General features: G+C 40.0%; 1 protein-coding gene across 2 annotated transcripts in view; it reads left to right on the top strand.

The window, feature by feature from the left end:
* The window catches only part of LOC120574177 (protein kinase C beta type-like), a 108,585-nt gene extending 85,692 nt beyond the window's left edge, over window positions 1-22,893 (top strand). Inside the window, exons 16-17 of one of the 2 annotated variants that reach the window (XM_039824382.1) lie at window positions 564-704; window positions 19,023-22,893. In XM_039824382.1, coding sequence (XP_039680316.1) covers window positions 564-704; window positions 19,023-19,178 — 297 coding nt within the window. In that variant the 3' untranslated portion in view covers window positions 19,179-22,893. Of the gene's footprint in view, window positions 1-563; window positions 705-5,602; window positions 9,540-19,022 lie in introns of those variants that run through there. The other variant, XM_039824381.1, reaches the window with a different exon arrangement.
* The last annotated feature ends 206 nt before the right edge of the window (window positions 22,894-23,099 follow it).

Genomic DNA, 23,099 nt, shown 5'->3' with positions numbered 1-23,099 from the left:
TCTTCTTTGTTTTCAAGTAGCAAGAAATTCATGCGGAACCGTTGTAACTCTGCCGTCATTATGTTAAGCCCGCCCACCGACTCTATACACGATGTGATTGGCCTGACAAGAGTTTGGTTTTTCCAGCTCGCAAGCCAACGGAGAGTTGCTAGACTGACCCTGGCTGCATCTAGATTTCTAGGCTACATTTGTCCAATACTTTGGTTTATGACCAAATACTGTTGATCCACCTGCACATGTACATGTAAAACATCAGCATGTTAGCATTATCATTGTGAGTATGTTAGCATTTAGCTCAAAGCACCACTGTGCCTGTTGGAAAGATAGAACGATTTGATAAATATTTTCAGATCAGGATGGAACGAGGAGATAGTGAAGGAAAGGTGGAGAAGAGAAAAGGAGGGAGGGAGGGAGAGGAAGAGGTCGTGATGGAAATCAGCAATGAAGAGTAGGCATGAGAATATAGGGGAAAAGGAACAACGCACATGTACCATGAGGCAGGGTAGAAAGGAAGGAGGGACATACAGTAATTCTCCTCTTCTCTTCCTCCTGTCTGAGTCCAGCTGATGACGAAGCATCCAGCGAAACGACTGGGCTGTGGTCCGGAGGGGGAGAGAGACATCAGGGACCACAGCTTCTTCCGCTACATGGACTGGGAGAAACTGGAGAACAAGGAAGTGCAGCCGCCATTCAAACCTAGAGCTGTAAGTCTGACCCCACTGAACCCAAATTGATCCCAAATAAGGAAATGCAATCCCCTCAAGTGGTGCGAAGGGGCTAATGAGTCGCCCAAAGCGCCACCGTTAGTGGTAAAATTCCCGGCAAAGGCGCTGCTTAGAATGATGTTTTTCTGTGTCTAACTTCCTCTATTTTCCTGTCTCTCTTCTCTTTCTGTTATTTTACTCATCTTTTCTCTTCCAATGTGATTGCTTCTGTCTCTTTCTCCTCCTCCTCCGGACAATGCACACAGGTAAGTCAGGAAGTGATGCTGCTGAGGGCAGGGGTGGTGGTGATGATAATAATACCAGAAATGTTGATAATGGTGATACTGAAGAGGAGGAGGTGGAGGAGTATGATGATGATGATGAGAAAGAAGCAGTGATGAATATGCGTCGGATGAGGACGACACTGAATTAGGTCAAGACGTTGGCGATGACGGTTCCAAAAAAAAAAAGAGAACGACACTAATGATGAAGAAGATACTGGTGAAGATAACGGTAACGGCAGGTGGTGATGATTTTTCGATTTTTGGAGACCAGTTTTGAGTTTACATTTGTTTGATCGGTTGATTGTTAAACTGAAGCTCTACCTTGGTGTCGCCAGTTTGGTGCAGTCGCCTGGTGCATGAGCCGAAATGCTTCTGGTGGGGTTAGACTGAGTTTAGAGTAAAGCTCAGGGCACAGTGTCCTCAAACAACTGGGGGTGTTTGTGTTTTTCTTTGCTGTGCTTTTTTTTTTTTTTCACGACAAAATTAGTTTGATCATAACTAGAGTCAGAATGATGTCATCTCATACTAAGACTCTCACATACACACACTCACACACACACACACACACACACAGCCTAAGGCCACACTGCTGCTGGAGAATTTTTCTGAGTTGAGCTTTTTATGCAGCTGTCTTGGCCCGCTGGGTGTGTGTGTGTGTGTTTGTGTGTGTTTGTGTGCGCTTGCGTGCGCGCTAGTGTGCGCGCACGCGTGTGCTTGTTTTTGAAGCTGTTTGAATGCATGCTTCTGTGTGTATTTGAGTTTGTGTGTATGGGTGGGGTGTTAGAGGTCACCATTAGGACCTGGCTGTGTTTTAACACTGAGGTGTGTTTCTGCAGAGTCCTCTGATGTGACTGCTAACATATGTCGTCTGATCTCTTCTTCTCTCCTTCTGTATCGGTCTCTTCTTTCCGTTTGATCTCATCTTTCTTATCTTTCACCTCTCTGGGCTGTGGCTTACTATCACTCACTCTCTCTCTCTCTCTCTCTCTCTCTCTCTCTCTCTCTCTTTCTGTCTTTCTTTGTTCTGAGAACAAATAAAGGTTCAGATTTCTTTTGAAGAACCATTGTGTTACCCTGCGCACAAGTTGAGTGTGAGGTGGTTCTTTGATCTTTTTGGTGAGCAATCAGGGACGGACTGACAATCTGTGCGTTCGGAAAAAGTCCAGAACGGCAGTCACAAAAAAAGTCTAATAAAGCGATATTAACAGCCAACATCAGGGGGCGCTAATACCTATTTTAGCGAATTGCATAGTCAGCTCAACATGAGTGTGCATCATGATTATGAAAATTATCATGCCATTTAGTGCTGTCAAACTTAACGTGTTTAGGTTGTAGTGAGCTCACTTTTGCTGCTAGGATGAAGATTATGGTATTGAATTAAACGGGAAAACATCAGGCATGTATTGGTACCACTCTAAACGTGATAACAAACAGGGAAGGGGGCTAAATAATTCACCAAATGTAACCAAAAGTTTAACCAAAACATCCTAGCTTGCACTTTCTGTCTGTCGTCCATCAGAGTGCAGTTTTTCCTCGTCTTTCATATCTGCGTTTACTATTGTGGAACTGGCAAAGACCTGGTGGTTGGTTGTGAAAGCTTCACAGACAAAATTGATAGGGCCTAGTCATTTTCATCATTTCACAGCCTTAATATGAATCAAAAGTGTAATATGACATTGACAAAATATGAAATAGGTTATTCAATGCTAATTCTTTAACACAAAGCAAAACATATTATATCATCAATAATAGCTAATAACCTATCTTTATAATCATTTGTTTGTTCATGTTGAAGATAGTTGCAGCACAAAAGATGACAGGGAGAGTGCAAGGAAGTGCCAGGATGTCCCAGGATGCTCTACATCCCAATATTTCAAACGGCCCAAGTCAGATAGTCACAGCCTGGAGCAATTTTTTGCTTACCACCCTCAGCAAAAGCCTAAAAACCTGTTTTTAGATTAGATGTTTTATAATTACAAGTTTGTGTAATTTGGGGGTTCTGTAGCCAGTGACATTTCATTATTTGTATTTTATTTCCAGTGCAGATGTGCAGATTGCATTGTACTTTTTTTTTTTTTTTTATTTGAAGGCTGAGGCTTCATTAATAAACACAACCCCAATTATCATCGTTGGTTTTGAGATGTTACTTGCTGTGAACACCTTGTCTGATAGGCTACAGTATTGTGGCATAGTATCGGGACATCCTGGCTAGTGTCTGTCGTGCGCGGCTAGGGGCGAACGGCCGGATGATGGGCCTATTCGGGAGGAAGTCCAGGGCTGTTTTTTTTAGCCCCAGTCCGTCCCTGTGAGCAATGTGTGTATTGTTTTAAAGAGGGGCTCCCTATATCTCTATAAAAACATGTTTCCTCAGAGTGGTATGCAATGGTGTTTTTGTACAGATGACGGTTTCACACTGTGAATGCTTTTGAAGAGTCTGATGGTTGATGGTTGGTTAAAGGGGTGATTGTCCGACTGAGCAACTAACGGACAGGTTGACTGACCTGGTTAGTTTATTCCTTCATCCGACAGATAAAGAATGGTCATTTACAGCCATTGTCTTAAGTTATCATTGTTCATCTGTCTGTCCATCAAGCACTCTGTTGTCAATCAGTGAATCCATCCAGCACCTAACGACTCCATCCATCCTTCCACCGCTCCATCCGTCTGTTCGCTGTTTACTGCTGCCATGCATCAGCCCATCTGTCCTTGCACATTTTTATTTGTCCTCTCTGTGTTCACAGTTTTTCTCATGTTTGTTTCTGTTTATTTGCATGCGCTGGGTCTCAGTCTCAAATGACACCTGTACTGCAGTGCACTACTGTCAATAGAAACCTCAAAGTATAACCGCTTTTATTCAAAAAAAAAGTTTTTAAATCATCAAATGTCACCCTTTCTTGTGTCTCACAATGTACAAGGCTTATAGTTTGGCTCAAGTCAAATACAATAAACGCATTTCTTTTTTCAAAGGGCCAGTTTATCAAAACCCCAACCCAGTTGCATCCCTAGTATTAAAAAAGTATTTAGCCTTTAATGAGGGTATAATATGCAAGATGCTTACCACATCAGCTGACAAATTCTTGGCTAAGGTGTTTGTACTGAATTGATACTTCAAAACTTTGTGGCCTTAAATTCATTTCCCTATGTGGCGAATTCTTTCCATCTGGTTCCCCAAACAGGTTAAATCAAACGCGAGTAATTAGCTGCAAATACAATTTGACCCTGATGTATTTCTCATTTCACATATTTCCCCAAACTATAAACAGTCTGGCTTAATTTCATTTGGTTTTACGAGTTACAGAGATTTAATGAGTTTGTAGTTTTCCTCTGGGTGATGTTGTCAGAGGACACTGAATCCTTGTTGTGTTAATTAAAGCTCAGCACAGTGATGGAGATGGGGAAAAAAAGGAATAGCTCGGCCCAAAGTCCCCGTAGGCATACTGTCGGGAAAATATAGTTTTCAAATTAATAACTTGTTTTATGTACTTAGATGGACGCGCAACTCTCGAGTATATAAGCTCTTTTTGTTTTCCCAGTGGTTTAGAACGAGGAAATGAAGTGGTCTGAAATGAACAATGACTTATTTTTTCCAAATTGCTTCTCGAGAAAACACATTTCTACCTAATGTGAATTGCGCAATACAATTTCAGATGATTTAATCCCGTCATCTGTCACTTCTTAAGTAAGTAGCCAAGAGTTTGATTGGATAGTGATAGTTGATCTTCTACTATTGCTAAATTTGTATTCTAAATAGTAACAACATTTTCAATTAGTAGATGTAATTTTAATATGATGGCATAATGGTCACGTATAGAACATCTTGAAATTCAATAAAATATTTTCTCAAATTGTGCGGCTTCTGAGCAAAAATTGAAAGGTAAAAATGCTCTTTTGCATACTAGCTGGCTGCTGATTTGATTTATCATATCTCAGCACAGCTGCAGCATATAATTAACCCTCAATTACACCATAATCATCTCATGGCTTTGAGCCCTTTCTTGTGTGACTATTTAGAAATCCCAATTAAATCCAAGTAAAACATCCCAAAAAATCTAGATGCAATACCAAGGAAAATTATTTTTGAATATTAACTTACAGCCATGGTGGGATGCTTTTTGAGTTAAATGCTCTATACAAAACGTCACAGCTCCACACATTACACTTTAGCATGACCAATCCAATGTAGTGCACTGCCACAGGACGTTTGATTGTGACCTTGTTCTGTTTTGAAATTGTAGTTGAATATGTTTCAAATATTTAAAAGAGGAAAGCATATGCCCGAGGCCTGCTTGATTTATTCTCTCCTCAGAGTGGTATTTTTGTATCACTTTAAAGGTAATAAAGCATTACCTTTTTAGTGAACACACATGGAGAGCTGAATCAAGCTCACCCCCAACTACTGATATTTGAAACCATGTTCAAGTAATGTCATCTCACACCCTGGTTCAACCCACCATTCCCCTTCTTTTGTTTTCCTCTCTTTCTCCCTAAACCCCTCCCCGATCCATCCATTCCTCTCCATCCCTCCTCATCCCCTTCCCAATCCACCCCTCTCCTTGTCCTCCATCACCCCCCCCCCCACACACACACCCCACCCCCTCCCACCCTCCTCAACAGTGTGGACGGGATGCCGAGAACTTTGACCGCTTTTTCACACGCCACCCGCCGGTGCTGACCCCTCCCGATGAGGAAGTGATTCAGAACCTGGACCAGGACGAGTTCCAGGGATTCTCCTTTATCAACCCTGAGTTCCCAGGAACTGCCCCTACCACCACTGCCCCCGAGCAGGCTTGATTTCAGCTCATGCACGGACACATAAACACACACACACACACACACACACACAAACATATACATAATCATTTTCCCCAGTATCAACCCTGTGTACCCCGGAACATAGAAACACACAAACATATAATTTTTAAATATCCTGGAAATGATTTGTGCAGTTACAAGAACCAAGAAGCCATGACTTAATACTGATACATAGAAATGCCATATAAACAATAACACATATACACATATTTGTTGTTCACACTGCTGCTGCAACCTGAATGATGTGTTGGCTTCTTCTGAGGGTGCATGTGCAGTATACAATTGCCTGAATGCATGTAGCGCTCTTGTGCTGCTCCGGGGAAAAAAAATGGTTTTAATTGAGATAATTACAGCGAACAAATTCTGTATTTTTCCATGCTTCTACATGGTCAAAATGTTACTAAGCTAGAGTCAGTGACTTTCTCCAACCTTTGTTTTTGAGAGAAGAAGAAGCTTGGAAGTGTGATTCACCACAATCTTGTTGCTCAGTGTGAACAAATTGTGTTTAATTTACCAGACCTCGTCGGAATGAGGATTAGAAATGAATGGTGACCCTTAAAATCCAAACTTTAAATTGAGGGACAAAAATGATTCTTAAAAAAAAGAATTGCATTGTCACAAACGCAGTTCATATACAACCTAACTACAGATTAGTAGTCGAGTCATGATTCCCCCCCAGCACACACAAATACACAATAGCATAATTCACATGTAACATAGCTTTAGGATTCCATTTTATTACTTTTTCTGGTGGAACTTGTGATTTAACTTTTCTTTTAGTCATTCCTCGACTACTTCAGCGCATTCTGAGTTTGGCCTGTACTTCTGGTGTGCTTTTTATTCAATGTGTAATAGTAGTAGTGTCTGTACGTTTATCCTTATCTTAGCTAAAACTGGAATGCTTCACATACTTGTGCATGAGTTTCTATATCAATTATAGCCCTGGACTTTGTCTCCCAGCAGCATTTTAGCATCTTATCTCTGCACCCCTCTGCTGCTGTTGTGTGGCTGTTTTTTTAATGGTTTTCGAAATATGTATTATTAAAAAAGAAAATGAAATTTGGTGTATTATTTTACCCATTGAGGCAGTGGAAGATTTGTGCCACAAAAGACCACAAATATCAGATTTTCTATGTGTCTTATTTGCTATCGAGCTCTGGGGTAATGATGGTAAAATGCTGTTGGGAAATGCAGTCCTTATATAGGCTTTGAGTCCGTTAAATGGATAATACTACTTCTTATACTCTCATTTTCTGTTATCTAGTATATAAGCAATGAAAGAGACTAGCAGTTAGTTTCTTTGTGTATTACAAAAGCATGATTCAGATAACAGGCGTTTCACAACGAATGTGTGTGCACATGTATGTTTTATATGTGTGCGAACGAGTACTGTGAATGTGAATGAATACGCACGTTTGCTTTTGCATTTTTGTATGTGTATCAATACCTGCATTCCCAGCGCCTTGCCTAGCCTTGTGTTTACATTTGTCTGCATGGTAAGTGTCTGCAACCCCTCATATCAAGCAGTCTTGGTATGATCCACTTTACTTCCAACCAGTGGCTCCGCAAGTCACAGATGAGAAAGGATGGAAGTACAGAAGAAGGAATTCGTGATACTGAAATTGAAAAAATTAGCAAATAATATTAGGTTTTGATGTTAGCAAAAGAGTAGTGATACTAGAGAAAATTAGTGCTTACATGGAGTCTTAATGAAAGCTGTATACAGGTCAGTATCTTAAAGCTTGTATTGACAATAAGTACTGCAAAGTCCACCTCAATAGTTCCTGGAAAGAACCACCTCAGTACTAGAGTTATTTTCTATGGCCTGGAAACTAAAATGTAATGCTGCTTTCAAAATGCAGGTTCAGTACCTAAGCATTTCAAAAAAAGTTCCCAAGCCTGGGGAAAGTTTCTGTGGTAGAAGAAAAGGCCACTAGCTGGATTTCAAACTGCGTTCCAATATTTCATGCAGCTCTACATTTCTCATCTAGTTTTTTGGCTATGTGGGAAAGGATTTGAGGCTCAACTTAATGTGATTGGTGTCTTTCAAATAGTCATCTCCATGCGCAATAACAAAAATTCCCATCCTAGCTCACAGCAGTAGCAATTGGGGACACAGGTTAAAGCTAGGCCTGCTGAAGCAGGAACATGTGTGTGCTTGGTCTCTTGTTTCCTCTAGCTAGCAATAATTTTGTTGACCGGAAGGCTGCATTGGTACTGAACCAACCTTCAGAAGGCTCAGATTTGGACTGTAGTTAATTCACATGCAAGAGGCTGTGAGGTTATGAAGCTTATTGGTGGGCATATTTATCCAGCCAGAGAGAAAGATGGCAGTACCTTATACACTTCAGTGCAGAGCAGCTAACGTGTGGAAGTGGCTGAAGTGCGTCCTCATATCACACATTCAGGTTCACTTATGTTCATCAGTTGTAGTGACATGAAGAAGAATAAAGCCACAGTGTCATACGGGTATTTCAGTTGAACGGTTATCTTTCGTGCTAACAGGCGTGGGAGTCACTGTGGTTTCCACAAGCGTGACTAGTAATGGACACTATCATGACGATAGTAACAGATATCTTAGAATATCTGCAGTATGGAAGTTACTGGAAGTTGAGGAGGGATCAATGTATCCAAGGTGATCGATAGTGAATTAGAAAAATAATGATTTTTTTCAAAACAGAAAATTTGTAATTCAGGGTTTTCCTAAAGTATTTGCTTCAACTTTATTGCAGAAGGCAATGGATCTTCACATACAATTTTCTGATAACAACAGTTATATTTGTAGATAAAACAAAGACAGTTTGACTCAAGTTTGGCATAAGCTTTTGAATATCATAACATAAAGTGAAAAATGTCATTTGCAATTTAAAAAAAGAATTGAAACATTTGAAAGAGATCATTTTTGCAGGACTGTGGTGATTTGTGCTCTGCTTATAAAGTGGGCCACATGAAGGTTTAGCTGAAAGCTGAGGGAATGCCAAGAATTCAGACTTGAAAACCATGCACTGGCTTAGTTCTCTTTTAGTTGTCTAATTACTGATCAAAATATGTTCAAACACAGCCCCCTGTAATGCATGTTTGCATTATCCTTTTTGGTGGCATTGAGAGCTGTTCCCTGAAGTAACTTTGACATTTTGATTGGATTAATGGATGAGGCGGAAAAGTCCCTGATTTAAGGACAGTCTTAACTAAAATCTGGATAACGTTGGTCCTGTCTGTCCACTATGAGACTGAATGTAAACGCAACAACAGTGTTTGTATGACCTAAAGCAAAATCTGTGTTCCATTATCTGTGCCGTACCTCCATTGTCAATATTACGGTCAGTGTCACCTGTATTATAACAACTACAAATAAGTATATATACATAAACATATATAACTGTGTCAAATGTTGATATTTACACCATGTGGTCAGTATTGTAAAGGATGAGAGTTTTACTCCAGGATTTGTGGTTTTGTTTCTACATATGATTCCTTCCTGCCGAAGGAGAAGCAAAATCAACTCTGCATGAAAAAATTCTTTTGTTTTACCTTTTTATTAGTTAGGATTTATATACAATTAACATATTAAGGTGATTTATGTTTTCTGTGTCCGCATAGCTTCCAAAGTGTGATCCAAGCTACTGTTGTGTGTGCTAAGAAAATACTTCTCACAATGCTTTCAATGCGCCAAAATTATTATTATTATTATTTTCCAGGAAAAACAGGCATATCTAAAATAAAGGATTTAAAAGATGTGTTAGGGGGTGTTTGCTGTTGTTTTTGTGTTTATATGATGTCCGCTGTGTAGCCTACATTTTGATGTGATTAAAAAAAGTCGCTGTGGGGAGTAAAGAATAGGAGAAAGAGATTAGAATGATGGAGGGTTAAAGAAAAAGGAATACAGGTGAAAGAGAAGAAGAGGGGATCAATTCAACAATGAACAGAGGAGGAGGTAGTAAGAAGAGACAGAGGAAAGGAGAAAGGGAGGGGACGAGGAAGCAAAACGAGGCTCTGTGAAGCGGGGCAGGCGGCTACGACAGGCTGTGCATATTTCATGGCTGCCACTTATCATAAGAGCCTTTCCCTGATGGGGGAGAGTAGGTCTGATGACTTAAAGGAAAAAACATGCAGAACACGGCCTACATACACACAGCCCTGCTGAGCCACTCAGCCGCTTCACGGCGCCTCTAAAGCTGATCGCAATCCACTGTAGTCGAGCTGCTGCTGCTGCTCTGACTAGCTGCACATTTTAATAGGGGTTACTGGATCTTGCACCATTAACTATCCCTAGTTCAATATAACGTTTACAAGGACCGACACAAACTAGAAGCAGTGTTTCTTAGCCGTGGCAAAATGTGATGGAAAAACAGCGTGTGCAACACACCAAATGTCCTTATCTACTGAAAAGGTTCTGACTGTGATCACAGGACTGGTGAAAGCAAGTGAGGTTGAAAATCCATTGATGGGAAAAGAAAAACTATGCCAGCGACAGCGAGGCTCAACTTTAATGAAGTTAGTCAACATGACCTTTTAAGTTCTTTCCGTATGGTCGGATTGTCGAAGCATGTGACCTATAAGAGTGTGACATCTGGCTTGCATAGTTTTAGCGTTTGTTCGAAATAATAATAGGATATTTGGCAGTCCTTCCAGTCCTTTTTTCTGATTGTTGCGGGCAAAAATCCTTGATTATGCGGCACGTTTTCATAAAAAATGCGATGGAATATGCGGGATATTTATGCAATTTTATGCGATGAAATTGCAGGAACTTATGAAAACTGCGTTGTGATGAAAAGGAGAAAAAAAGTGATTCCCCCAACACCCTGCTTTTCAATGTTCACGTCGCGTAATTACGTTCCTTCATAACGTTCCCATGGCAACAGGGGAAAATGAATAGTGTGAAGTAAACGCAACATTTTTAAACTTTCTGCTAAGATATATGTGACTTTTTTGCAACGAAAATGCAGGGATTATGAAATCATGCAAGCCCTGCATATTTTGCGCGGAAATTGGTAATTTATGCGGCGAAAGTGCGGCGTATTTGAAAAAATGCGGCCACCGCATCAATATGCCGCCTTTGGCTGATTATGCATTGAATTATGTGATCGCGTAATCGCGTTTTTCTGGAGGGACTGACTTGGGTGCGACTGTCCACAACCTAAACAATTTTAATTGTTTGACACACCTTGCCCATGTCCCACCTAAGCAGGCTGTTGCTTTTTTAACTCACAATGGGTAATGGGTAATGAAAAGTTTATATCTAAAAACCAAAGAAATGTTGACCTCTAGGTTGTTTCATGTGTTGTGTACATCAGCCATGTAACGTGCTTAGATAATTTGACATTTTGGACACATCTGCTTATTCACGTCTTGCGGAGAGTTCGATTAGAAGATGGATACCACTATATCTGTCTGTTAAATATGAAGCTAAAGCCAGGGGATGGTAAGCTTAAATTAGCATGAATGCTGCCTTCAAATGTGGTCGTGTTTACCGTGTTCATGAGAAGAGTCCATATGAATGCCCTGCTCTTGTTGTTGTATCCACAACCTCATAGGTGGAAATTTTTGGAATGCTCCGACGTTTCAAGAAATGGTGAAGCAATTTTAGTTGCGCAGTGCATTTCTGCCTTTATTCGATAGGAAAGCTGAGATATGAAAGGGGAGAGAGAGGGGGGGAAGACATGCAGGAAGACCACCACGGATTTGAACCCTGGACCTTCTGCGTCAAGGAATGCATATATGCGCCCGCTCTACCAACTGAGCAAACTGGCCACACGCATAGAGTTTTTCTTCGTAATTTTTATGTTGATATTCCCAACGGTCTTATCGTTTTCCTATGTCATTAGGTTACCTGCTTGCTGACATGCTAAATTGTTAGCCTCGATAGTTTCTAGACACCGACAGCCATTGCCTAGCAATGGTGTTCTTTAACTTAACCACTTGAACGCCAAGCATATTGTGTACACCACTTCGTAACCACCAGCTTGCGAGTTCCATTTCAAGGCAGCAAAAGACTGAAAAAAGCAGCTAGCCTGGCTCTATCCAAAGGTCTCTGTACAGAAATGGAAATGGAAAAACGGAAACTTGTTACGTGGAGGTATGTGGACGTGTTTCTGGCCAGGCGCAGCGACTTCCTGTGAAGACAGAGCTAAGCTAGCTGTTAAGTCTGTTTTCAGATATACATACATATGGAAACTTAAAATTGTCTGGAATACTTAGCTTTAATGTTACACTGTTGAAAGTTAGCTTTTGTCTCATTTTCATTTTATTGAGCAGATAATTATTCTTGTTAAGGGACAAGGTTTATGTACTCTTTTTCACAGAACGCGTCAACTAATTAGCCAGCTGATTAGCAGGCAAGCTAAAATAACATCCAAGATTGATATTGTCAGATAATAGATAAATAATTAATTCTTAGCAAATGGCTGAAGAGTCAGTTTTCACCTCGACTTTGGGTGTGGAATGAAATGTAATCAGTGAAGCATTTCCGTGGTTACTGCTTTCAACTTCAACTTGTAGCTTATACGTTTTACGTGCTGTTCTTTATATTTTAGTGTTGAAAAAGAACAGCTTCCTGTTGCTTTGTTGCCCATACAGTTCTCAACAGAAGGCATACCCTACATACCTCTTTGTTAACTGTATACTAACATTGTGCTGCTGCTGTATTTTATGCAAATTTATCATAACGGCAATACAAACTCCTGTGTAACAGTAACTTCCAGCACATAAGCTGTATAAAGTTTGTATTGGAGTGGATGTAATAGCCATGTACACAGTAAGCTGCAGCAGTGCTGGAGTGTGTGTGATAATTAATTCCAAATGTTGCAGCCCCCAAATTAAAGCCAGTGGCTTCAGCACAAAGCAGCCTGCGCTTATCAGCCCAAAACAGGTCAGCGTTCGATACCGCCTTTCATTCACCCTCCTCTCCTCTTCACCTCCCCTTTCCTCTGTGCCTCCCACTCTCCCCGCATCCTCAGCTGACATAGGCTCGTCTCCCGCTAATCCTCTCGTTACTGAAAAGAGATGGGGTGAGAGAGAGAGAGAGAGAGAGAGAGAGAATGGAGGTGGAAAGACTAAATTAAAGACTCAGTCATGTTTCTCTATTAAAACCATTGCCTCTGGAACACAGTGACTTGAAAACCATGTGTGTGTTTGCCCTGATGCTGCTGTATATTCCAACTTTTCTATCTATACATCTATACCAAGGGCCATTGATATTTATCTCACTCCATGTCCATTGCTGCATATTTTTTTCTCTCCATATCTCTGTCTCTCTGCCTCCCAGCAGTAACTGCAATTGAAGCATGTTGAGATGGAACACATTATGAGCTGGCCTACATGGCTGGCAGCTGTGTGTGTGTGTGTGTGTGTGTGTGTGTGTGTGTGTGTGTGTGTGTGTGTGTGTGTGTGTGTGTGTGTGTGTGTGTGTGTGTGTGTGTGTGTGTGTGTGTGTGTGTATGTGTGTGTGTGTTAAATAACTGTATGCATAGTCTTCAGCTGTGTACACAGTGAATTTACAAGGTTTTGGGATGCCTGTGTTTATGTTTCCAGTCAGATAAACGGTCTTAACTGCAAGTCATAAGTTGAGTGACATTGATTTTGACAGTTTATCGATCAGCAATAGTGAGTAATGACGTGGATGAATAACATGTCCTAGAATATTCCTTCAGGATCCTTCACTATGCTGTATTCCAACTATACTGATAGATAACAACTCCTATCAGAGAAATGGTGATGGTGATTTTAACTGACATTTGCTAAGCCCCGCCTCTTTGTTAGTTACTGCTGCAATGTCTTTTGAGCCAACGATCATCGATATCGTCGGCTGAAATGACAACTTACGCTGACGGATGTCTTCAGCTAGGTAGCTAATTAAGCAAATGTTAGCTCCATGAAACTGTTTTCTCATATGAACCTTGGACAATGTCCCAATTGGCCTTTCACACATCACTTGAAGCACACAACAGCAGATTGTCAGTGTCAGATGCGTACTCACATACTGGAAGTATACTTTGTTTGGTTTAGGCGAAGGGTGGCACCCGGAGAGCGTGCAGGGTGCAGGACATGACCTGGATTACAACACGGCCGTGTAGTCTGTTCCTAATTTGGTCATAAACAAGTCTCTTGCCGTTCCTTGACGTTGTTTGACGATTTTGACGTGTGCCCCTAACTGACAGAAGTTCCCTAATCTTGTCATCTCCCCAGTTAGACGTCAGTTGGTGTCTTCATGTAAATCACCCTTCTTCTCACCTAGAAAAGTCATCGACACGCTCACTCGCTCGCTGTGAATTCTCAACACAACGACCTGCTTTAGTCACATATGGGCTCAATCGGTCATTACACTGACTTTGTACGAGGGCGCTGGCAAGGTAAAGTCTGTTTAATGTCCGGTCTAACTGATTTTCGGACATTTGCGTTCTCACATGGAGCTTCTTTGGGTAATGTCTTAATAATTTCATTGTTGCAGTGCATGTGTGAAAGGGGCTCTAGTAATATAAACACGATGAGAAGAAACGTATGACCAGACTGTTATTTTATTCTACTCTATTAATTCCAGCATAGCTCCCCACATCTTCAAGTCTAATCAACCCCCATTTAAAACACCTATGTAGGTGTGCATTTGTATTTTTAACATACAGTGTCCACTAAAATGGGATTAAGGTTATAAGAGTCATCTTATTCCACGCTGTCTGACAACACCATACATTATGTATCAGCTTGTTCCATCTCTTCATCAAAGCTATATTATGTTTACACTGAGTGAAATATTCAAACCCAAGACTTCGTGTTTTTTATTGCTGCCCCATTCCATCAATTTTGTTGTTATACACATCTCTCCAAAATGACAAATTTGTTATCTTTGGAAACTTTGGGATCTCCACTACAGTTTCAAAATGAAGTTCTGTTAATGTTAATGATGTTTGGCTACTAAGTCGGAGTTTGTACTGACTGTAGACTGACAAAGTTAAATAAAACTAAAGTTCACAAAACTACATCTCTGATATATCATTTCGAAAGGAAATTACAGCACTGTTTAAGTGTTGTACCAGGCCTCTCTTGAGACGAGGCGTTCTAGTGAATATCATGCCCAGGAACGTGAGGTGGATCTGGGCCAGCTGTGGCAGGTGTGTCCCTGTGGATGGAGGGAGCCCCTCTCAGGAGAGTTAGCAGATGAAGGTAGGAGATGCAACGTTGGTTTGTTGTTCCATGTGATTTTGAAAGCTCTCCTGTCCCTCTCTGTCTCTCTCATTGTTGTTTCTGACCCCACCATCCTTTGCCTAGCTCTTGTCAAAAAGTAGAATCAGCCAAGATTGTATCAACTTTGGGCCAACGATCAACATCTACTTTGCTAGATTCTCCTCTTTTTTCTTTAGTCCTTTCTCTGTTTCTCTTCACCTCTTTCCTTCCTCTTCTTCATGCTACGAGTTGGACTGTTGCTTCAGCTATTTTATTATTATTGTTATTATTCGTCAAACGTACATGCTGTTAGAGGCTCAGACTCTTGACTTTATGGATGTATTTATGGTTGTGGATTTTCTCATATCACCCTTGTGTGTTTTTCTCTGTGACCGCTACTTGCTCCGTGATGTAAATATTTATGTGGCCAGCTTTTATTTGATCCATTTCCTTCTCTCCCTCTCTGCGGCTCTCTTTATCCCACTTTACCTCATGATTCTATGTATCTGTGATTATATTTCTTTTTAGTCCTGAAAAAATATTTTCAGGACTAAATCTGCCCGCAGTAATTTATCCCACATTTAATGGTCCACACACATTAATAATTAGTTTTGTCTCTTTCTGCAAGAGGACTCTGGTCACCTCAGTTTCCAGCGAACAGGGTCCTCTTGTGGCAACCACAGCTGAGAATATCCTTCCACTGACAACCAAAAAAGCAAAAGAGCAGTTGAGACACAGTCCTTCAAAGTAACAAATAGTTAAATAAATGCTATATGTGCAGAATGTTTGCGCGTGAGAGTTAAAAATAATTTGTACAACCTTGCTAATATAACACTATATCCATTAAATTTAGGTTTAATTATATTGAACGATAGATTTGCTTGGTTTTCAGACATTTCAAGTTGAAACTGAAGCTTTCCCAGTCCTAATTATGACTTAGATGTTGATGTAAACGCCATCTACGACTTGGAAACTCGTAATTACGATAACTCTTTTATGACATGAACATGGCATGAAGGCCCACACAGGTGTTTCCAATGAGTTATAATCTACTGCTTTTTTCTGTTCTGGAGAGATCTAGAAACAGAGCACATTGATTAAAGGTCCCATATTGCGAAAAGCGAGATCCATTTCTTTTTTTTATTATAAAGCAGGTAAAGATGTTACATAAATACTGTGAAAGTATCAAAACGCTCAATCCACAGAGAAGTGCACACTGCCTGTATTCAGAAACTGTGTCTTTAAACGAGCCGTCAGGTATCAAAAATCTGTACCTGTCCTGGACATAGACTAGTAGGATGCCCCTAAACAATCCTGCTCCACGAGTTTTAGCGAAATCAAATGACATAACACACACAATCTTACACACACAGCCTATGCTTCTCCTCACTCGCCTTCTTTGGAGAACATCCTCCAGGCCATATATGGCATACAGATATAACCGTGTGTGTGTGAATACAACCTTGGTGTTTGCTCTTACACACAGAGCCTAACAGCACCATGAGTGCCTATAGAATGGGTAGTCCCAATAAGAATTAACTCGCCAAAAGTATGAATATATCAGTGTCAGTGAATCAAATGGCAGCCACTCTTTTTTACCACATCTAACTTGCCCCTCCCCCACTTACTAACATACTGTACACTCCTCCATCTTTTACACCCAGCTCGATTTTTTCTTTCCTCTGTCCATCCACAAACTGAGCCAAGCATTAACAATGCCCTGCCTCAGAGAAACCCTCTAGAAATACACACACACACACAGATTCCCCTCACATCCTTCACAAAGTCACAGTTGCCTCTAGTCCTGTCTCTCTCTCTTTCATTGTCTTCTTTCATGTCGCTGAGCATCTTTCTTTTATCCCTCTTTCTTAGTATATTATCTCATATCTCTATCTGCACTTCCTCCACTCACTCTCCCCCTTTTTTTTCTAAAATATATTAAATATACAATATATTATATATATATGTTTTGAGATCTTTCTAGTATGGGTTTCCAGCCGCCACTTGGCATTTTGATTCTTTTACTTGAACTTTATTCAAGGCACGAGATGTCTACCCCTCTTCCTGTTTCATCATATCCATGAATCTTTTGTATCTCTATCTTTTATTTTCCTTTCGTCTGTCATCATTCATACAGGTGCTACTTGTAGCATCCTAACATTAGCAAATCATTATCACATCAAGTTTGTGCCCTGACTACAAATAGCATAAACAAAAGGGACCGTCACCGCAAAGACAGGACAAGAGGAGGGTGCTGTGTTTGTTCCTATTATTTTCTATGTAAACCCACACACCAGCAGCATCGAAGCAGGCTGACCGAATTTACCGCTGTCCTATTTTTCAGTGTTCAAACTCAAGAAAAGCTGCATTTTTGTAGATTCACTCCATTGCTTAGCACATCCAGGCACCTCTGCCTACATCCTTCTTGTCAGGTGTGGTATGTCTTCTGTAGTCTTGTACCTGTCACAGTGGACAAAGGGAGGCTCATTGTTGAGCTGTAAAACTATCCTGGCATTATAGAGATAATGTTTTTAAAAAAGACATTGGCTGCTAGCTGGAGAGATTGGATGTTCAGGTGAGAAAAAAGGGAAGTAACATAAAAGTCTGAATCGAGGACAGCACTTTAAATTCACTCTATATGCTACATATTATATGTGAAATATGCTGGGTCATAGTGTTGACAGCACACAGCTTCCTGCATTGTCAGATGGTGCAAACACCATTGCCACAAGGTGATGGTATTCATTTAAGAAATTATTAGATCAAATATAACCGTGTTGTAAGGTTTGTAAAATAATTACACATTACACATTACACATTTGCTGAGATTCGGTGGGGTTGTTGCAGCAAGATATTTACAGTAGCATTGCATTCACTTTTTTGAAAACATTCTAATCATCAAAAGAAAATCGAAGTAGCCCAAAATCATGGTTTGACATTTTTGGAAATTTTGACGAGAGTTAGATAAAAAGATCAATACCACTCCCGTGTCTGTACGATAAACATGAAGCTAGAGACTGCAGTCGATTAGTTACGCTTAGACTAGAAAGAGGTAGAGGTAGTATCGGTACTAAATACCTTTTAAGGTATCGACCGAAATAACCCAACACCAAGTTGTATTGAACCTTCTCCAGTCAAACGATACCGGCAAACGATTCCTGCATTCATTTTGTACCCAGATCTACAAAATAATTACTATTTGTATGGTTTTTGCTCGCAGTCAATCATCACAAGCATTCTTCGATTTAATATGACTTGGGATTGGCCTGCTACCACAGCAGCTAAAACCCATACAGATTTTGGTGTGGTGAAGTTGAGCACGGTGTATTTGACGGTGTGGGCAGTTCAGCATGCTGAGATGCTTCCATTCACATGATGAGTAATGAATTAAGTAGAAAAAAAGGTATTAAATGAAGTACTCTGGTATTCAAGGGGACTGATATTGGTACTGGTATCGTCATTTTTTAACGATACCCAGCCCTAGAAAGCATGTCTTCACCTCCCACCTCATTCTAGGCGGATTTGGTTATTTTCAGATCCAGGGCCAGGCTAGCTGTTTCCCCATGTTTCAAGTCTTTAGGCTAAGTTAAGCTAATTGGCTGCTGGTTCCAGCTTTATATTGAACAGACGGATATGAGAGTGTTATCGGTCCTCGTCTATCTAATTCCCAGGAAGAAACCAAATAAGCGTATTATCCAAAATGCTGAACTATTCCTATAACAATAGTCCTAAGTCAATGAGTCATATTGACAATAATACAGCTGCATTAACGAAGCTACATGCCAACAAGCCAAAAGCCTTTGAAAGGAAATTGTAACGAGACGGTGTACTAAACAATCTGAAAATATTTACCTCTAACATTAACAAAGGAAACATTTCAAATGAAAATGACTTGCGCTTTTATGCAGATGATATTGTACTAGGTATCTAACAGTAATGTTTTCTCTTTTTCTCTTTTTCAATCCATTTCATTCTCTTCCAACAATTTTTATTTTTCCTCCTCCTCTTCAATTCTTCCTCCCATCATACCTTTTCCCCGTCATAATCTCATCAACTGCACCTGCAGAGAAACCGTCGGGACACCTGTAACTTTGACAAGGAGTTCACCAAGATGCCCGTGGACCTGACGCCGACAGACAAGCTCGTCATCATGAACCTGGACCAGGACGACTTCCTTGGCTTCTCCTACACTAACCCTGAATATGTGGCTCCTGGAAATTAACACACACTAGCCACACTGATGGACTGGTAGAAAAGAGTTTTCAGAGCAGATAGGAAGGCAAACTAGCACTAAAAGTCTACTTATTTTGTCTATGTTCAGTAAATGTTTGCATTTCTTTTAGGTCAATAGGGGTTTGTCCAATACTTCAGCACAAGAATGGTATCACAACATCAAACTTGCACAAAAGCCTGGATACCAAAGATTTGAAGTATTGTGTCAAAAAAGACCCTCCGTGTCAAATGTGCTTTTTATACAGGACAATATACATGCTAGATTTATGGAAAAATATCAATTTTAAAAGAAAACAATTGATAATTTATTTATTATATTATTACGTACACAATGCATTACAGTGATATGGCAGCCCAGATCTTGCTTGCCAGCTGAACGAGTACTCCCTTTTCTTAATTTTATGCCAGAATAATATATATATATACATATATTTTCTTCTCTGTTTATGGCATTAGTCAGCTCAAATCTACACCAAACCTAAACTATTTTCACTTTTCCTAATTGAAGTATTGTGATACGTTCTCTAGTGTTGCTCCACAAGTTTAACTTCATCATTGTGGCATCTCAAACCAAACCATGCAAGGCGAGTAACTAATCACTGAAATGTCAAACAGATCTGAATGGATACAAGCAGCAGTGTCAGTCTCTAGGGTGTGGTTTGCCTGGTGAAGTTAAAATGACTGTGTGAGTAATGTTGAAAGAAGCATTGTCTTTTAAACGTGGCACAGTCATTCCCATCCTAATTTTGAGTTTTGAGTCCCCTGTCCACACATTGATAAATGATTTTTCCATGACGATGTTAAGTTTTAACAAGGAGAAATAGAGAGATGGGACCAAACAAACAGGAAATGGTTGCTTCTAGTGAATGTTTTGTTGGCATTTAATGATGTTAGCCTTTTTATATATTTGATCTTGTTACCCTCATCACTCATGTATAATAGTAATAATGACACATTTCTGAAGCCCTAAAGCGGCATCCACATCCGCATTCATAGTGTCAGCAGTATCTTCTGCAGCCATTTTCCTAGAAGTACACAGGCTTTGCCTCCACTGATAGCTATCTTAGAATGCACCATGAGTAGAGCTGCTGTGTATCAGTTCAATTTGTGTGTCTTGACCGTTGTTGCCTGTTTTAACCAGCCTGTGCACTGTCATGGTTTGCACTGTGCAAGTGCTGACACACACTCAGACTGAGCGTCTCACACTGGGCCATCGGAGAGAAATATGCCTAATGAGCAAACTTCACAGCCTGTCAAATCTTTTCGTCCTTCTCGTCCTCCTTTTTCTTCTTTTGGCTCTTGCCTTCTCCTTTCTCCCTTCCCCCCATTCCCCGCGTTGTCTCTCCTTTATATTTATTTATTTATTTTTGTTTTGGCTCTAATCCGTACTTCTGACAAGGCCTCACTGGGAGCCTAATATGACGTGGTGTCACAGGGTCGGCGATGCGGCAGTCACTAGTGGAGCATTCACACATACACACACAGAGAATGAGAAGAAGCTTTCACAACCCCCGAGTGAGCGATTTCACAAACAGCAATAATAACAAGAGAAATGCTGTTTTTCTCAATTATTTATTTTGCACTTCTTTCCTTCTCACCCAAGTGTGTATGCTTGTGTTAGTGCTGTGTTTTGTGTGCATAAACATATGTATGAACACGTTTGTGTGTGCATGTGTGTGTGTGGTTTCTGAGGCTTCATTGGATAAAGCCAATTATTTCAAATTCAGCAAATCTGCCTTCCAGCTTCAAACCACATTACATCCCTATACTGTATACACACACACACACACACACACACACACACACACACACATACACATACACAAGCGTAACAAGGCGGACAATGACTGTGAAATGTTCGCTCCTGGAGGCACACAAGACATATACTGTAGGTCCATTACACAGGCCTAGAATGTTTCCCCTTCTCTAATCAGCACAACAGTACCCTCATGTATAGCCTACTATAAGTACATATGCATATATTGTACATATTTATATATAACCATACACAAACACACAGGATCCTTCCAAACTCCCTGGATCTGACCCTGCAGTCCTGTTCTTTTGTTTAGATGTTGTATAATGTTAAATATAAAAAATTATTTGTGTGTCGGCCTCTCTCAAGCGTAGAGCTGTGTATTGCTCAGGTCAAGGGTGTTAATATCTCCTCATGTTAATCACGCCTACTCTTAACATCTGCACTCAGCTGCTGTGTCTACCTGTATGTGTGTGTGTGTGTGTGTGTGTGTGTGTGTATGTGTGTGTGTGTGTGTGTAACTGTGCATGCATGTAATTCAGTATGTTAAGAACTGTACAATTTAATATACAGTAAGTATTCAAATATTATTAGAAATCTCTCTTTTTGGCAAAGACTGAAGCTAAAAGCAGACCTGAGGGAGCCAACATGAAACGAGAACTACCGCACATCTACAGTAACACATATATAAACTCCTCATGACACTCCATTCTCAGTGTTTTAAGAACCCAATCATCAGCAAGTTACTTGTTATGGTTATGTTATGGTGTTGAAAATCCCACATCAGGATTATAAGGAATTATACTATGCATGCATGTGATGATCTCTCTCTTTCTCTTTCATATCGTGTACCACATGATATGGATTTATCCTATATTAAGTGTTGATTGATAGACTGGTGTGTGATAATTACTTTATTAGACATTAATAGGGTTTCATTTATGATAAAAGTATGTCTCATGCCATTGTTACCTATTTATGAAATATTATACAATGGTCATGTTCTGCTTCATTTGTACATATATAAATATTTTTCAAGTCTTTAGAGGTAAGAGTCTTCCATTTCCATAATTACATTTATACACAGAGACGTTTATGTGTTTAGGGGTAAAACATATTTATATATATATGAGTTGCAATAGAAAACAAAAAAATATCTGAGGACTAAAATATAATAACATTTTACATAAAAGAATACCTGTTTAACCTTCTAGCCACCCACTCATACAGTGTCATAGGTTATGCAGGGGGGAACAGTAATGGCCTAAACGTGTGCCAACTCATTCTCTTTTCTTTACTCCTTTCTTTCTTTCCGACCTTTTCTTTGATCACGCCTTTCCATCTGTCATTTTATTTTTTCTTCTGACCTTTCCCCCTACTCTTCCTCTCCCACTCAGCTTCCTCATTGTCTTTTCTTACCTCATTTTCTTTTCTCTTGACCTTTACCTCTCTCTATAGGCTTTTTTCTTCTTGGCTCACCCTCTCCACCATTTTCCTCTCCTCTCCTCTCTTCTCTTCTAGATCCATTTCCCGCTTGTTTTAATTCTCTGACTTCCCTCCTTCTTGTCTCTAATCCGTTCTTTATCATTATCCTCTCATTATCCCTAATTTGTCCCATACAGCTTCCCTTTAAATATTCTCCCTTTTTCTCTTGCATTCTGTAGCCTTGCCAAGGCTACTTGACATTACACTTGAAATCTGATGAGCTATTAGTACAATTTAAATTTGATGCTTGCACTCTTAAACTTATTTCTGTTTGATTTCAGCCGGGCTTACGTGCAAAACAACAAATAGCCTAGTTTAACGATAAGCTGAAGATAATTTTTACATGCAACAGCAAAGATACTGCAAAAGAAGAGTAAGAATGTGTTTTGTGTGATAATTTACCAATAAGAAAATGTGTATTGTGATGTTTTCGATTGTAGAATAATAAATCATGTTAAAAGATCTCTTATTGTCTCGTTTCCTGTCAAATGTGACTATTGGGTAGATGCTAGAATGTTGAAACCGAATGTAACTGGCATGACAACACGAGCATACTGTGTCAACAAATAAGACGCATATTTGAACCCTGCTACAACCTAACATTGTAGTTAATAAATATGAGGCCAAACGCAGCAATAATCTACTTTATAATTCATTATACATGGAGAT

This window comes from Perca fluviatilis, chromosome 15, assembly GCF_010015445.1.
Source record: "Perca fluviatilis chromosome 15, GENO_Pfluv_1.0, whole genome shotgun sequence".
In the NCBI taxonomy this organism is placed as follows: domain Eukaryota; kingdom Metazoa; phylum Chordata; class Actinopteri; order Perciformes; family Percidae; genus Perca; species Perca fluviatilis.
The sequence above is the reverse complement of the archived record's forward strand: the minus strand, read 5'-3'. Positions and strand labels throughout refer to the sequence as shown.